The sequence below is a fragment of the Chiloscyllium punctatum genome, chromosome 32 (genome assembly GCF_047496795.1).
Source record: "Chiloscyllium punctatum isolate Juve2018m chromosome 32, sChiPun1.3, whole genome shotgun sequence".
Lineage (NCBI taxonomy): Eukaryota > Metazoa > Chordata > Chondrichthyes > Orectolobiformes > Hemiscylliidae > Chiloscyllium > Chiloscyllium punctatum.
The window spans coordinates 68103385-68118040 of NC_092770.1; the positions used below are offsets into that span (position 1 = coordinate 68103385).

The following is a 14656-nucleotide window of genomic DNA, read 5'->3' on the forward strand; positions in this document are numbered from 1 at the left end:
GATTTTTAACTAAAAGACAGCAAGAAATGATTCTGGTACTAGTCTATCTTCACTAGGACTGGATCTTTAAAACACTTGGAGCCTTTAAAGAAGTTAAATCCTACATGGCATACATATTTCCATGGTTAATATCTGCTTAAACTATTTCAGGTAATAGTGAATTTCACTTTAGAAAGCTTAACGGAATTGATATGGCCAGTCTAACTTTAACAACAGTTGACAAGCACAGCATTGCATCATCTTTACATGGTGGTGAAATGGTGAAGGCTTGTAGTTAGTTTGAGAGTAGTTACACGGAAAGCAGCAGACTCTGGCTTATGTTCCAGAATTTTGGATGCTTACTCTCTATCATAGGGTAGACCTTGTTGACTACAAGATCCTTGATTGGGAAGGCCTGGCCGTCCGATATAATTGGGGGGTGGGGGGGGGGGGGGGTGGTTTTAGAATCTCCTCAGTCCGGGGACTGACTGGCTGGCCACCATCAGTGTACTGTGCACAAGTACATAAAGGTTGACTTGGTGATGGGATACCAGAAAACAAAAAAGATTAATGGTTATGACATACTTGACAAAACATCACCCAATTGAGATCATACAGACAGCACTTCAGTCCCTACAGACAAAAACAGAATACTTAGCAAGGTATCCACTTCAGTGGGTTAAACTGGACATGTCATTATAGAGCTTTGTAGGGATATAAATTGAAGAAATCAATGCATTCCGCTGGTGTGCATGTTAACAGTGCAAACTAAGTCCTCACACCTGCACCACCTAAATCTTTAAACGGAATTAGTGAGAAAATGTACTGGTACCTACGTAATTAGAGAAACCACTATCATACATAAGATCAGCTTTAATTACCATAAAGAAAATGTGAGTGATTCACACAGATGACCCCAATGTGACTTAGGTTTGAATGAACACACTTATTTCAACTTACCATGCTCAAAATGTTGAGCATTAAACTAGGGGTGAGGGATATGGAGTGATGGCTGGTATGCATTCCTATTTGCAAGCTTACAAATACCTTTCACCCTTTTCAAAGAGAACATGGCCACGAGAAACTGGAACTCGCTGCTAATTTGATGATGCAAAGATTAGCAACCAATCTCTTAAAAAAAGATGACATCACCAGGAATGTTCACTTTAATCTCCCTTAAAGAATCCCACCGCCTGGTGAACCTGCGAAATGCATAGAATTCAATCGATCTTAGACTCCCACTTCAAGGGGAGAGCAGGTAAGGGGAAATTCAACCCATCAACCATCAGAAAAGTTCACATCATTTTACAGTATGGGAGGGGAGCTACTTGGTGTCCATACCTTTTTGAAAGTCATTCTACAGAAATACTTTGTGGTGTTGTTTTTTTTTCAGACATTTCCATGTGTACTGGTATGTTTTCATGGTAGTCACAATCTTACAACACAATAAAGCTTGTTACCACATCCTGGCGCTTACATGCCCAACATTACGCCTCATAAATTCCAATGGATCTGGATAATTTTCTTGATTCTAGAGGCTGTTGCAGGTAGTCACTGGTTGTTGTTTTATAACGGTTCAAATGATGGACCTATGACATCAGACAATGAGACCGCATAGTCATTTTTAAACACCTATGCAGTTCGGTCTTGTGGTTAAAAGTTTAAACAAACAACTGCATCGATGCTTGCAAGGATAATATTAAGGTTGCTTTTCTGTTCTAGCAGCTTCCTCCATTTGTAGGATTGTAGAGTTAAACGGCACGGAGACAGACCCTTTGGTCCAACTCATCCACGTTGACCAGACATCCCAATCTGACCCAATTTGCCAGCATTTGGCCAACCCCCTCTAAATCCTTCCTATTCATATACCCATTCCGGTGCCTTTTAAATTCTGTAATTGTATCAGCCTCCACCACTTCCTCTGGCAGCTCATTCCATACGCGCATCACCCTCTATGTGATAAAGTTAGCCCTCCGGTCCTTTTTAAATCTTTCCCCTCTGACCTCAACCCCTTGTCCTCTAGTTTTGGATTCCCCCGCACTCGGAAAAAGAGCCTGGTTGTTCATCCTATCCGTGCCCCTCATGATTTTATAAACCTCTTAGGTCACCTCTCAGCCTCCAACACTCCAAGGGAAAAAGCCCCAGCTTATTCAGCCTTTCCCTATAAGTCGAACCCTCCAATCCCTTGTAAATCTTTTTTGCACCCTCTCAAGTTTAACAACATCCTTCCTACAGATGGGAGACCAGGATTGTACAGTATTCTACAAATGGCCTCCCCAATGTTCTGTACAGCTGCAACATGATGTCCCAATTCCTATACTCAATGTTCTGACCAATGAATTGCATTCACTGCTTTATGGGATCCTAAATTCTGCAATCTCCTGTAGCAGTGTCACCATTTGAGAAATTTGTTTTCCTCCAATTATGATTTCTGACCTCCTGCCCCTGCAGCTGGCGAATAAGGATTCAGCTGCTGTCTCTGAATTTTGAATTTCCCTAAACTCTTTACCTTCCTCTCCTCATGTAACCAAGTTTTTTGGCACCTATACAAATACGTCCATATGCAACATGGTGGAAAATTTGATCTAACAATGTCATGATTTGCCTTGGGATCTTTTGCTATCTTAAATAAAAGTTGCTGTCAACGCACATTTCCCTGATGGTAGTACTCAGTTTTCTGACCTTCAGGCCTCCCTCTCATATTTGAAGGTGGAGACTTTTATCTGGTTCGATGGGCAGTCGAGATGCTGGAGTGGTATAGCCAATTTCAGGTGCAGGCTCCCACAGTGAGGGCTGACAGGTTAGGTACCCACAGGGCATGGCAGCAAGCAGCACCTTACACACTTCCAATGGAGACCAGCTGACAATGTAGGCCGTGGACCCTGGTTTTCCTTCTCCTTAAACGGTAGGTGGTGATTCCAATTGGAGCACTGCTGCAGCTTAGATCAGTGACTGGTGAGTCGAGGCGCCTTAAACAGAACAAATCAGCAACTCCATTCTTGAAACAGGTGATTGATGAGATCCACTTCTTGGAGCTTGATGCTCAACTTTACACTTTATAAAATGCGTAGATTTCTGAGGCATGTCAATTGCATCAATTATTTTGTTAAGCGATGGCAAAAAGAAAATCGACAGGGGGTATTTGAAGTTCAGTGCATCAGCTGCATATCTTTAAGTGGTGTTGGGGACTGTTTGCCTGGAATATGAGGCTTCTCACCCCTACCTTTCTCTGTCACTACAGGCCACGCATGACGGACAGTAACACTGTTTCTGTGGACCAGGCAGTGGCACTGACTGCAGCACTGCCCTTAAAACAGAAATTTCTGGGGAAACTCAGCAGGTCCGTGGAGAAAAAAGCACAGTCAATGTTTCAGGTCCAGTGACCATTCTTCAACACTGCTCTGTGCTTGTAGGACAGACAGCATTGTTATGACAGGCAACAGCACTCCAACTGTAGGCCATACATGATGGACAGCAACACTTGACTATAGTCTACAGCAGCACTGTTACTGTAGGACATGGATACATCTGCACCGTGACTAGCGTTTAGGGGTCAGACAACAGTCTATCACTGTAGGGGGTGTAGAAGTCAACGGATATCCTGAAGGACAGACAAACAGAACACTGGCTATCAGCTCTGATCAAAACAACACGACATGATAACTCAATAAAAACTGAATCAATTGTGGATGCTGTAAATCAGAAACCAAAACAGAAATTGCTAGAAAAGCTCAGCAGGTCTGGCAGCATCTATGGAGAGAAATCAAAATTAAGAGTTGAGAGGAAGGGTCACTCGACTTGAAACGTTAACTCTGATTTGCCCCCACAGATGTTTCCTGACCTGCTGAGCTTTCCCACAACAAGACATTTTACTTTTGAAAACTTCTTCAAACATCACTGTAACCTTTGTTAGAGTTTAATTGACTTTTTCAAGAAGGGAGTCATGAAATGAAAAAAAAAGAAAGTTTCCCAAAGCTATTCCAAACATACATATTATCAAGAACAATCAGACATAATGAGAACATTTGTCATTTAACAGAACACTAAAAAGGTACTGTGCACCAGAAGTAACAAGATTCATTCCTCATTTAAGAATTCCACATAACCAGAAAATTGCACTGAATATTAACATAAATATTCCTGCATACTTCTGGGCCTGTGAGTTAAGATCATAGGAGAACTCACCCAAAACATACACACTGCCCATAAGCTCAATTTACTGAACCAGACTGCACCTGCACATCAGCCCAGCTGAGCAGAAAGTTACCCCTGTAAAACCAAACTGTTTTTCCATGTTCCCTCATCTGATTCCCTGGTGATAACTGATAGCACCTCTCACCACTGTTTAATCACAACACAAGGTAAATACTACTTTTTGATCAGTGACATACTTTGCTAACACAAATTCTCTCCTTGCTTTGCAGCCCAGAAAACATTCGCACACCTGAAAATGCGTTGTCTTTGTTTTAATAGATCAAGTGCAATAATTATATTGAGCATGGCTGATAGAAGTTTATCCAAACCTGGCTGTGAACTGTAATGATCTTGACTGATAGCAATACTGGATAAGAGAGATCTTCAAGGGAAATCTGGCTTGAAAGGCTATAGGTTTTTATCGTGGCAATTTGGTTAGCATTGTGATCAGACACTGAACATATTCACACCAGGCTGCTAATGCACTTTTAAGAAGAATGCAAGCTCAGTACACAAAAAGAAAATAATGCTAAATGTATACAATATAGAAAGATATTGTCATAAACACTGAAAAGGTTCAACCTTTTTTCCCCTGAAATATCCTTTACAGATACTCAACCCCAGTGAAATATCTACCTTGAAGTATCGCTCCTCACCTCATTTTAATATTTCTTATTGAACTAACAAGGTCAGAAGCATTTCTTTTTGGAACATTCTTGCATATTCACCTGACAGGATTCTATGTACTACTGCCCTCCATGGGTGATACAGACACAGGCTAACTTCCTGACTTTTCCTTGACTCTGAGGCTGCTAAAACAGGAAGACTCCTTTCCAGCTCTGATGATCTGAAGACTTACTTAAACTCAAAAAAACTCTGTCTTTCAGGTGAGGTGGATATTTTCTTCCGAACTCAACCCATTTGTGGCCTCTGGCTATCTGTCTTTGCTGTAGGCCATAAAAGTTTCACTGAGAAAACTCCCCAGCAATTACATGCTTTCTCATAAAGGCAGTCTTAAATTCACTGCTCGAAAGACGTTGACCCATCTTTTTAAAGAAAAAGGCAGAACTTCATAGTATTGAAAATGGAAAGCAATTTACCTTTACTTCAGAATCCAAGCTCCCAGAAGTATCAATAAAGTATTATTAGTTTCCACCACACTGGGTGGCACGGTGGCTCAGCAGTTAGCACTGCAGCCTCAAGGCATCAGGGTCCCAAGTTCGATCCCAGCCTCGAATGGCTGACTGTGTGGAGTTTGCACATTCTCCCTGTGTCTGTGTGGGTGTGCTCCGGTTTCCTCCCACAGTCCAAAGATGTGCAGTTCAGGTGAATTGGCCATGTTAAATTGCCCATAGTGTTAGGTGCATTAATCAGGGGAATTGGGTCTGGGTGGCTTACTCTTCAAAGGGTCAGTGTGGAGTTGTTGGGCCAAAGGGCCTTTTCCACACTGTAGGGAATCTAATCTATTTTAAGATACAATGTCAATTCAGCTACAATTCTCAGAACTACACCCTGAGCTGGCTGAAAACTTCTCCTTATATCAATTTGCATTTGCCGGTATTAAAAAGGGGAATTCATAGTGTTCCCACAGTTTCAGAGCAGCTCACAGACATCAGTTTCCCTTGAACCAAAGTGTCTGATATAAAAACATCCTTCACCTTCAGAATACTGGCCCTTGAGAGCTTACCATTCCATGACCACAGTCAGTTCCATCAGCCAGTGGCATGTGCTGTGTCCGGCAACCTCTGTGTACCCCTTCCACACTCGTGCACCACAGACGCTTACATTGTTTCTGTGTAAAGAATGAGTTAATGTGGTAACTCTCCATCTATTTTTAAAAGCACAAAAGTATGTTGTATAAATTCAACGTCATGATTGTTAAATTTATTAAAAGCAATAGCCTGACTGAATGCACTATTCTGCAAAATATAAAAGTTTGGTATGCTTAAGGGAAATGCTTTTGACCACATGTTCCCAAGTTATGCTTACCTGTGACATGTAGATCATATTCTGCCAGGAGACAATTAATGCTCAAAGTGGCATCAGTACTTCTCATATTAAGCTCCATTTCAGTCTTCTCTTTAATTCCAACACAATATATTTGTTTTTGTTTTTATTGGACAATAAACTCATCAATCTGAAGCCCTGTCTCCTTCACCCCAGATGCTGCCTGAGTATTTACAGCAGTTGAAGTATTTATTTCAGATGTAGAGCATCCATTTGCAATTTGTGCTTTGAATTTTAATGTCACTCTGTGTGTTTTGATTGCTTTTTCTTCCCCAAAGGCATGACAAAGACCGATTTAAAACAAGAATTTGGACAATTTGTTTAAGCAACAAGTAGCACTGAAAAGGTCTGGCATTTACATACGGTATTTAAACAAAGAATTTTCCCTTCTCATGTAGGTTAAGAACCTCATGACTTCTAAATCTGCATGACAGCCAATTAATTATTTCTGAAACGTAGTCGCTGCTTGAATGTAGGGAAACACAACAGGTAATTTGAGGCACGGCAAGATTCCATGAACAGAAATGAAATGCTGGCAAGGTATTGGGTTAATGATATTTTCGGTCGGGCAGGAGCAGGGTGGGGGAGGTGACAAATAACAATTAGAACGTTAGAGAGAACACTCATTCTGAGCAATTCTGTACAGTCAGTCACTCTGAAAGGCTGCAAGGTCCTCAGTTGAAAGTGTTTTGCTTTTGATGACAACCCATCACAGGTGAAACAGATGAACACTACCACTATTGTAAGGACCAACTTCTGAAAAATACCACTTTTTAAAGATCAATTATTTTAAAATCAAGCTATAAATTCCTTTTCTTGCCAGAGGTTACACTAATTGCACACAAACATGCTCAGCGTCACAGTGAAAAGCAATTTAAAGTCATGACCATATGGTATGTGTGGGGACAACACCTTAATTATCACCAATCCTGTCACTTTAATCGACATGGATACAGCAACCCACAGCATCTTGGCATATGCCAGGGAGTAACAGCTGGGTGCGCACCCATCCAGATAGAAATTTGAGCTTAAACTTGCAAACCTGCCAGAATTTCTCTGTAATTCCAGCAGGCGGTTCCACAAGAAACATCTGCAAAAACATGTGGTGCACAGTGATCTCCCAATCAGATTTTTGAATTCGTCAAATACATTGAACATGGTGGCTGTGGTTTTGGGCTTTAATCCATATTTGTTCTTTCCAATACTCAGATTGACCCTGAAGCAAGTTGTTTAGTACTTGTGATTTTAAAAAAAAGCATTGGCAAAATGACTTAATTACTCCTACAGAGAAATTTATTCACAGCAGCATAACAACATAGATCTTGGCTTCCCCTACAAAAACAATGATACAACTTTGATCTATTTTCACTGGAAAAGTTGAGAAGTAGGAGGCCTTTAAAAATGAGGTAAGGAGAGTTCAGAAACAGTATGTTCCTGCTAATGTGAAGGGCAAGGCTGGTAGATGTAGGAAATGGTAGGTGACCAGAGAAATTAAGGCACTGGTCAAGAAAAAAGAGGCGCATGGCAGATATAAACAGCTGGGATTGAGTGAATCCCTATAGATGTATAAGGGCAGCAGGAGGATACCCAGGAGGGCAAAAAGAAGACATGAAATAGCTTTTGCAAATAGGATTAAGGAGAATCCAGAGAGATTCTATAAGGTCATCACAGGCAAAAGAATAACTAGGGAGAGAATTGGGCCCCTTAAAGATCAACATGGCCATCTATGTATGAAACCACAACAGTTGGGTGTGATACGAAACAAGTATTTCATGTCAGTATCTACTGTGAAGACAGACATGGAAGCTAAGGAACTTGGGGAAATAAATATCATGAGGTCTTGAAAGAGTTTGTGTGACACAGGTGGTAGTATTGGCAATCTTAAAATGCATAGAAGTAGATGAGTCTCTAGTACCTGATGAGGCATTTTGCGGAACTTTGTGGGAGGCTAGGGAAAAAATTGTCAAAGGGTCAGTTAGACTCGAAACGTCAGCTCTTTTCTCTCCGTACAGATGCTGCCAGACTTGCTGAGATTTTCCAGCATTTTCCCTTTTTTGGGAAGAAATTGTCAGGCCCCTTACTGAGACGTTTGTATAATCTACAGCCACAGGTGAGGTGCTGGATTATTGGAGGTTGGCAATATGGTGCCATTATTTAATAAAGACTGTAAGAAAAAGCCAGGAAACTATCAACTGGTACATCATATGTCAATGGCGGATAAGTTGTTGGAGGGGATTCTGAGGGACAGGATATACATGTATTTGGAAATGTAAGGACAGATTAGAGATTGTCCTCATACATGGGAAATTGTGTCTCACTAACTTGACTGAGTTTTCTTTAAAGAGATGACAATTGGTGTAGGCAGAGTGGTAAAAGTTGTCTATAGGGACTTCAGCAAGCATTCGATAAGGTTCTGTATGGTGGACTGGTTCGTAAGTTAGATCACATGGGATGCAGGGGAGAGGTCAACTCGATACAAAACCGGCCTGAAGGTAGAAGACAGGGTGTGGTGGTGAAGGGTTGCTTTTCAGACTGGAGGCCTGTGACCAGCAGCATGCCACAAGGATCAGTGCTGGGTTCACTGCTTTTCATCATTTATATAAATGATTTGGATGTGAACATAGCAGGCATGGTTAGTAAGTTTGCAGATGACACCAGAATAGTGGGGAAAAGTACCTCACAGTACAAAGAGACCTTGATCAGATGGGTCAATAGGTTGAGGAATGGCAGATGGAGTTTAATTTAGGTAAATGTGAGATGTTGCGTTTTGGGAAGGCAAACCAGGGCAGGACGTATACGCTTAATGGTAGAGCCCTGGGCAGTATTGCAGAACAAAAAGATATTGGAGTGCAGTGCATAATTCCTTGAAAGTGGAGTTGCAGGTAGACGGGGTCACAAAGATGTTTGACATGCTTGCCTTCATTGGTCAGAACATTGAGCATAGAGCTCAATGTTGCAGCACGAACATTGGTGCGACCACTTTTTAGAATACAGTATATAATTCTGGTCGGCCTTCTGCAGAAAGGATGTCATTAAACTTGAGAGGATGGAGAAAAGGTTTACAAGGACATTGCCAGGACTGGAGGGTTTGAGCTCTAGGGAGAGGCTGAATAGGCTGGGGCATTTTCCCCTGAGTATCAGAGGCTGAGCAACGATTTAAAGAGTTTATAAAATCAAAGGTCATGGATTGGGTGATAAGCCAAGATTTGGAGATGCCAGTGTTGGACTGGGGTGTACAATGTTAAAAATTACATAACACCAGGTTATAGTCCAACAGGTTTAATTGGAAGCACTAGCTTTCACAGTGTTGCTCCTTCATCAGGTGATAGTGAAGGGCTCAATCCTAACACACAGAATTTATAGCAAAAATTTACAGTGCGATGTAACTGAAATTATACGTTGAAAAATGTATTGTCTTTCTTTAGACTTAACAGACAATCAATTTTTCAATATATAATTTCAGTTACATCACACTGTAAATTTTTGCTATAAATTCGGTGTGTTAGGATTGAGCCCTCCACTATCACCTGATGAAGGAGCGATGCTCCAAAAGCTAGTGTGCTTCCAATTAAACCTGTTGGTCTATAACCTGGTGGTGTGTGATTTTTAACGTGATAAGCCAAGGCCTTTTTCCTATGTTGGGGGAGTCCAAAACTAGAGGGCAGAGGTTTATGGTGAGAGGGGAAATTGAGAGGGCAACATTTTCATGCAGAGGGTGGTGCGTGTCTGGAATGAGTTGCCAGAGCATATGGTGCAGGCTGGCGCAATTACAGCATTTAAAAGGCATCTGGGTGGGTTGATGAATAGGAAGGGTGCAGAGGATATGGGCCAGGTGCTGGCGAATGGAACTAAGTCAGATTGGGATGTCTGGTCACTGCGGACTAGTTGGATGAAGGGTCTGTTTCCATGTTGTATGACTTGACAAATACTTCTGACAAGAACAGTGACCTTGATATTCACTGTAGTGTCGGCTCAGAGCAGGAGGAATTCTGGTCAAAAGTGAGTGATCCCTCACAATACTGAGTTTTTAAGTCGGAGGTATGCTTGAATTTATTTCCCATTCAGCTGCTAATTTGGCTGCCAATGACTGACAAGGTGACTGAGTGGCAGGGGTAGAAGCAGGATACAGAATGCCCTGGAGGAGGTTGTGCAACATAATTATAGGGCTCAGTGATTGCAAGATAATCAGGAAATCTGATGGATCATGTGGGGAAGTTCATGATGGGAAGCTGTATTTAGGGATGATTTTGTGGCAAGATTATAAGGAATCAATTTACAGGTTTAGATTTTGTACACTCTACACTCCCTACTCCACATGCAGTGCTGTAAAGGCATCTACTCTATGGTTTTCCTCCCTTCCTACTGAATTTCCTAGCATGTCAGTACGCATTCACTTGAAAAAACACAAAACCGTGCTGTAACAGGGACACATAGCTTCTTCCTACAGTTTCAACAACTGTCCGATATCTAAAGAGCTAATCAGTCCACGTGTACCTTATCCAACCTCCATTACAAGTGCATGTGGATGGCTTTTGAGGTGGCTGGGTTTGAAATGAATTCCAAGCCAAACCAAGCCCACCCATTACTGAGAGCTAACATCGTCCCCGTTTGGTTTGACTTGTGCTCCTAGCCATCACTATTGTTTCCTCCAGGTTTGCAACCTGCTGAGAATTCTACATTCCTCCAGTTCTGGCCTTTGTTCATCTCTGATTCATTTCATTTCTCCACTGACAGTTGTGTTTTTAACTACCTCGGCTCTAATCTCTGCAATTTCTAACTCGGTCCTCCTGGCTTCTCCATTGCCAATTAGCACTGAGCCATTTGAAGCAGTACTGACACATTCCAATGACATTGAGGACATTTCACCTGATGATGTCCACTTATTGCCTCGGGTACTACACTCTCTAATCTCCTCTGACATTGGCAATGAAATGCAAATCTGGAGCATAAGATAAAGGAGATCTGCAAGTAACTCTTTTTTTTAAAATACATAAATGTAGCAGCTATACAATGGTATCTCATTAGTAGATGCAGGATACAAGAATGCTTGGGTCAACCATTAATAATGAAAATTACTGACCCATGCAATCTACACTAATGAACATGTCTCAATGTCAGCAGCTGTTGATCACATTGTACAATCTTGCAACTCTGAGGTTCTGGAAAAGAAATAAAATCCAGTGCTCACATGAATCCATCCATCCACTTATCCAACTACACACCTCAGAGAGAAGTTACTGTGGGATGGAGGTCTTGCTTACTCATTGGATAACAAGTGGGAACCCCGCTCTATTATCGCGAGGAGATCTGACATAATCATTAGGAATCAGGAACTTATCTGGATAGCATCAGAAGTCCCATTTCATTCAGCCCTGAGTACGGCAAGAGATCCCATCCCCAAGAGGTGCCCACCAATTAGAGGTCAGCAATTCTCCAGTCTCAACAGCAGAACCAAGAGTGGTGCCCATTGCCAGAGCTACACTGTCGGAGAGATCCCTAGATAGAGAGGTAAGTGTGGGAAGCAGTGGGATTAGGAGGAGGATGACTTTAAGGGTCTCAGTTGGGCTCCACAAAGGCAGGGTACTCTCCATCCTTCCTGCCTGTGATTTTCTAGGAATGGAGTCAAGAGGTTGGTTGGGTCCCCAGCCCATATCCTTCCTACTAAATCAAATGGTTCCCTCTTCATCTCAGCCTCAGCAGGCACTGGGTTGGGGAAAGGAAAGGAAGAGGCTTCGGGAAGGAGGACTCAGCAAGGAGCTCTGCTCCAGATTGCAAAGCATGACTTTTATTGGAAAATGCATTTACATAGCTGCCAGAGGACAGGTAGGGACCTGACTGCAATACCATCTAAAATTACTGCCTTTAACACTGAAGGCATATTTTTCAAATTGGTTTATTAAATAATATTGAGGCATTAGCGATAGGTTCTCAGGCAAACAGTAAAGGATGGAGATTGGCATCTCTGGGAGAGCAAGGAAATTGGGTTGGGAAGGAGGAAGAAAAAGTTGAATGAAACAAAATGAATAAAGATGCAGTGGATAGGTTTGCAGGCATTATGGTTCCATTACAATTCCATTATAATTCTATTAACACTGGAGGTGGCACTGTGGTTATCAAAACTATCCCTCAAAGACTGACTGAAACATTAGAGCAATAGTTGAATCAAACTTAACCTTGCCATACCTGTGCTCACATTAATTCATTTCCTTAGCATTTCTTTTTGTGAACGACTGTACATACATAACTCTTGACCATGAGAAATAGTTCTAGAATTCTTGCACGTGCTCAGCAGCATAAAATGTTCCCATCATATGGAATATTAGTGTATGCCGAAATGCCACTCTATAGGGAGAAAAATTCATTCACGGAGTGTCACCTCTCACAATGCTGCACAGACTTCCATGAATCCCCTGGGTTCAGACAGCACTGTTGTCCCATGCCTGCGTGGCCCTCATATAATTTCTCCCCTCTTGGTTTTATATAGTCGCCTGCATAACAACATTTACTAAGCAAAAAGTGATAAAATAACTCACCATGTACGGGCAAACTTGGGACCCAGCACCGAACATTAGTTCACATTGTTTGTTCACATCATAGATTTGACCGGGTAACTGGGCTGGAAGGTCATAGCTCCTTGTTACTGGCTCATCAAGCAGGCATTCTCCATATCCAGTGCTAGAAACATACAGGGCAAGTCTGTCAGCTTTTAAAGTCAAATATCATGACCATTTGTCGGGTCTATCGATGGGAGGGGAGTGCAGGGGGGGTAAAGTAATTAAAAGAGCGCACAAGGCATTCATAGCATTTGTCGCGAATGCAGAATCCTTTCAACATACACATCTGTCAAGGAAAGGCCGCCAGCATTCTCAAAGATTCACCCCACCCTGGCAACGCTTTTCGACAACCTCTACCATCGGGGAAAAGGTACAGAAGCCTGAACACATGCACCAGCTGGTTTCGTAACAATTTCTATCCGACTGTTGTTAGAACACTGAATGGACTCACAAACTCTTAACATTCGCCTGTACCTGTGTTTTTGCCACTGTTTACTTATTATGTATTTATCTATGCTACCTAACTGTGTGATCTGCCTGTATTGCTCGCAAGACAAAGCTTTTCACTGTGCCTCGGTACACTTGACAATAAATTCAATTCAATTCAATTCAATTCTCTTGGAATTCTGGACGACAGAAATGCCAATAACAGGTAGTAATATCATAAATCATTCGCTGGCCAGATTGAGCCTAATGTAAAATACTAATTACAAGCTGGTCCATGTTAAACCTGCAGGCCAAATATCAGAAAGAGATGCTTGTATGCATTTCAATTACTTAGTAATTCATACCAGCACAATCTGCTGGTCAAGTTGTTGCAATCATTAAAATTCCAATTCTGAGGGTCTTCATTTATAAACAATGACAAAATCAAATGGGATTCTTGCCTTTTCATCATATCAACTATTTTTAAATATTCCTTTTTGGGGATATGGATGAGGCCAGCCCTTGAGGGGGCCATGGTGGACCATTCTTCCTAAAACCACTTTCCTGCTGATTGAGGCATTCTTCTGATAGGGAGGCAGTTCTAGGATGTTGACTGGCACAATGAAGCTCCCGAGTCAGAATGCTGGATGGTGGAGGTGAGGAAATGTTGGTGCAGCCACTGCTCTTGCTCTCCAAGGTGGAAAAAGTCACAGATTTCGAAGCATTCCATCCACGGTTTCACATATCCCATTTCCTAACTAATATAATAGACAGCTACATATTAAAAAGGGCCAGGCTGAGGCATGTAAAGTTGGAAAGATTTTCGACAAATATGTTAGGCTCTGAAGGGGCAAAGAAGTGGCCAAGATGGAACCTTAAACTGAATTAAAGCCAGGGACTACCACACTAGAGTTTTATCAAGCTGACTATCACAATGCCTGCTAACATTCATTAAAGAGACTGTGTGATGACTGCTCCAGCGAATGAGCTCCACAGACAGTGAGCAGTTACTTGGAGCTAAACAAGGATTTGAGATCGATTCCCAATGCTACTCAAAGGGACACTCGTACCTTAAAGTGACACTTAGCATTTGCTCATCACTGCTGCTGAAGATAAGATGGTGATCTCTGAAACACGTGGTAGACATTGTGGAAAGCTTTGCCTCCAACAAGTGATCCACTTGATCAACATTCATGTGCAAGCCAGTACCAACCACCACAGCTTGGTCTCGTCTCTGCTAAAGTATCTTTTGAACCAGCTTCCAAGAGGCTCTCGAGACTGATCTGGGGCAATCCAATTTTTACTTGTCTCTTCTCCCAACTGGGGAAGTATTTTCCTCTCAGTCTCTTCCCTACAGCGAAGTTGATTGTAAGGTCTAAGGAAAGTGGATTTTTGATCTTCACGTAAACTCTCAGCATAACCCTCTGGTTCTTTGGCATTTTTCCAACTGAGAGCGAGAGGGTGCGGAATTGAAACCCCACTCCAGGGAGTCACAA

At 41.9% G+C, this 14656-nt stretch overlaps 1 protein-coding gene across 2 annotated transcripts in view; it reads right to left on the reverse strand.

Moving 5' to 3' along the window:
* Nucleotides 1–14656, reverse strand: part of LOC140458248 (A disintegrin and metalloproteinase with thrombospondin motifs 20) — a 378126-nt gene that overhangs the window by 199863 nt on the left and 163607 nt on the right. For both annotated transcript variants that reach the window (XM_072552607.1, XM_072552608.1), the window contains 2 exons: nucleotides 12714–12855; nucleotides 5861–5965 (listed from right to left, as the gene is read on the reverse strand). In XM_072552607.1, the coding sequence (XP_072408708.1) occupies nucleotides 5861–5965; nucleotides 12714–12855 (247 nt within the window). The remainder of the gene's footprint in view (nucleotides 1–5860; nucleotides 5966–12713; nucleotides 12856–14656) is intronic.